Raw genomic sequence first — 2814 nt, 5'->3', positions numbered from 1 at the left:
CTAAAGATGTTCACTTCAATTACAATGGTACAAGATAAAGGTAATTACTGTGGCACAAAAAGACAGAGTTCATAGGCTTGTTTGGCTTTGTGTTGTGGTCCGCAAATGAATACAAGGCAGTTGATTTGGGCACCAGTTACAATTCTTTTTTTTCGCTGTATAAAAATTTACCCCCATCAACTGCTTTAGGTGTTCCATACTACATTTTGTAAGTGTAGTATGTTAATTGAAGAACAACAATTGTTTATCACATAATAGTTAGTTATTGTTTAAACTAGTGAACAATGTTTTTAATATTGCAAGAAATAAGCTTTTAAAATGTCTTTTATATTTGGAAGTTGTGGTGAGTGTGTTAACACAACAGGTGTTAAGTGCGAATGGTGTTCGGAAAGTGTGTCTTGTCAACCGCCATCGTCACCTTGCATGTCCCAGTCGCCAGTTTCTAAAGTGAGTAGATCTGACTATGTAATCTTGTTTCTGATATTTTCAAATAATGGAACAGTATATTATATAATAATATTACTTGAACATGTAAGCAATGGCTATTCTTCAGATAAAAATGTTTATTTCGAACATGTGTTAATGTAAGTATGGCTATTCATCAGATAAAAGTGTTTCTTTCGAACAGGTACCAATGTAAGTATTGTTTTCCCCAAGATAAAAGTGTTTATTTGGAACAGGTATTATTGTAAATATGGATTTTTCTCAGATAAAGGTGTTTATTTCGAACAGGCATTAATATAAGTGTAGCTATTTTGCAGGTAAAGTTATGCCCAAGTGTAATGGACAGCCGAGGGATTCATTTTATACCAAATGGTGTCTTAACTAATGTTTCCTTACTCGCAAAGAATTTACCTGTTGTAAGTGAATACAATACGTCTCTTAAGGGTTTTTTGTTTGGTAGTAAGTTAGCGTAGTTTCAAATTAAATAAACATAAAGTGTGTTTAGTTTCAATGTAACATTAATAAAGTTAAGCTGAGTTTACATAATGGAGTAAAACCACTTATCTTTCGAATCTCATCATATAGTTTCGATAGTCCGGCTGATCCATGGACCACCGGCGGTTGATGTCCAGAATAACATGGAAGAGATTTATACAGTTAATCTTTAATTTTGTTTTTCGATTGAACTGACTGTAATCTTATCAAGAATGTGATTTTTTAAAAAAAGGTTTTAGTTAGTGAAAATTTGAAACTTGCCTAATATTAAACAGGTACAAAATACAAATGATTTTGTTTTATGTATTTCAGTCATCAAATATTAAATACAGCTGTATCGTGCCGAAAGCACTGGTCTATGTACACGCAAACAGACATGGCAACAATGTATCTTGTGGATTAAATGTAAGTTTTTATTATCAAGCCAGCTATTAAGTTCAAATACAAGCTGAAAAGTGAATACAGAGTCTATTTGGGTGATTAGCTAACTAATTGCTAAGGGAAATTGAGTGGCTTCTAAGACATGTTCAACTGTAGATACATGAATATATTAAAGATAGACAAGATTCTCCCACAAACCATGTGTTTCTTTCCCATGCTATTCAGTGTATAAAACATAATGTGGTACTAAAGACTATATAGAGACATACCCTATATTCCGAGATCAATCCTTTTACAATAAGATACTGCTCTTTCCTCTTTGATTCCGTCTGACTGGACTGGTGGACGGCTCTATAGAAAGTTCTTAAATTCCCCCTGAATGATCTCCGTCCAGCCCTTAATGGTACAAAAATGTAAATAATAAATTACATACTTTTATGGTCCAATATATCTTCCTTTTGATGTTTACAAGAGCATTTCTTTGGTTTACATAATATTTTTTGCCACCATAACGGGTGTTAGGGATAAACATGTTGGGAATAACTTTTTTTTTGATATTGAGGGGATCAAGAGGGAAGATTTATGCACAATTAACTGGTTTAAGAGGAAGACCATACAAACATCGCGTAGAGAGTAAGGCAGGCTGAACAAAAATTAGTAGTTTGACATAAGCTTCAAAGTACATGTACATAACCTGAATGATACTGTCATAGAATCTCCCAAAATGTATTGCTCGTAACACTATTCAAACAATTCGGACTTGTAATCAAAGTCAGTTTTGACAGGACATATTCTACATGTATCACGCAAATTAAAGGATACTCTAGAATATTTCACTCACAAAAATGTTTCAGATTATGTCCATGCCATACGCATCACTAATGTAACAACGGTTTCACAGGAAACTATTTTTATTATCTGGAGTCATTAAATATGCAGCAGAGACATAATCGAATCTTGAAAATACTTACTGATTCTCTCGCGGATATTTTCTAGTACTTTTTAATAAGCCATAGTGTAGACAATTAGAATAATAACATATCTTATTTAAAAATTGTAAGTTTTAGAGCCAAGCAGTCTACAACGTAATAAGTCCTTATTTTGTATGCCCTGTTGTTTCATAGATGTCTACATGTAGAGTTTTATTTTTTCATAATGCTACTTGCAGAAGGTGAAAAACTTAAATAATATCATTGAAAATTGAGCTCAATATTTTCTTCATTAATGAATATAAACATCTGCCGCTTTTTGATAAATAATTTTACTGTCTCCTGTTTCGAAGTAAGTAAATAATCCGTCCCAAGTTTCTAAGATAAGTAGTTATTGAACCTGATAAACAATGTCAACCCTTAATCTCTGGGTTTTTTAATGGACGTCCACATAGTACTAACAATTTTGTTGTATCACGAACATGCCCAATCAAGTTTAGTCTACTATTATCATTTGTTTAGTTTTGTGTAATGCTTTCACGGGACATTTTTTAGAAGAAAACAA

At 32.6% G+C, this 2814-nt stretch overlaps 1 protein-coding gene across 1 annotated transcript; it reads left to right on the top strand.

Moving 5' to 3' along the window:
* Window positions 1–318: 318 nt before the first annotated feature.
* LOC128551646 (uncharacterized) lies at window positions 319–1344 on the top strand (the record flags this gene model as incomplete). The annotated part of the gene is made up of 3 exons (XM_053532546.1): window positions 319–447; window positions 762–860; window positions 1252–1344. Coding segments are annotated over exons 1-3 (321 nt in total), but the record flags the coding sequence as incomplete, so codon positions are not given.
* Window positions 1345–2814: the final 1470 nt, after the last annotated feature.

Source organism: Mercenaria mercenaria, unplaced genomic scaffold (genome assembly GCF_021730395.1).
Source record: "Mercenaria mercenaria strain notata unplaced genomic scaffold, MADL_Memer_1 contig_1445, whole genome shotgun sequence".
NCBI lineage: Eukaryota > Metazoa > Mollusca > Bivalvia > Venerida > Veneridae > Mercenaria > Mercenaria mercenaria.
Note: the sequence above shows the minus strand (reverse complement) of the source record. Positions and strands in the feature narration are given on the sequence as shown.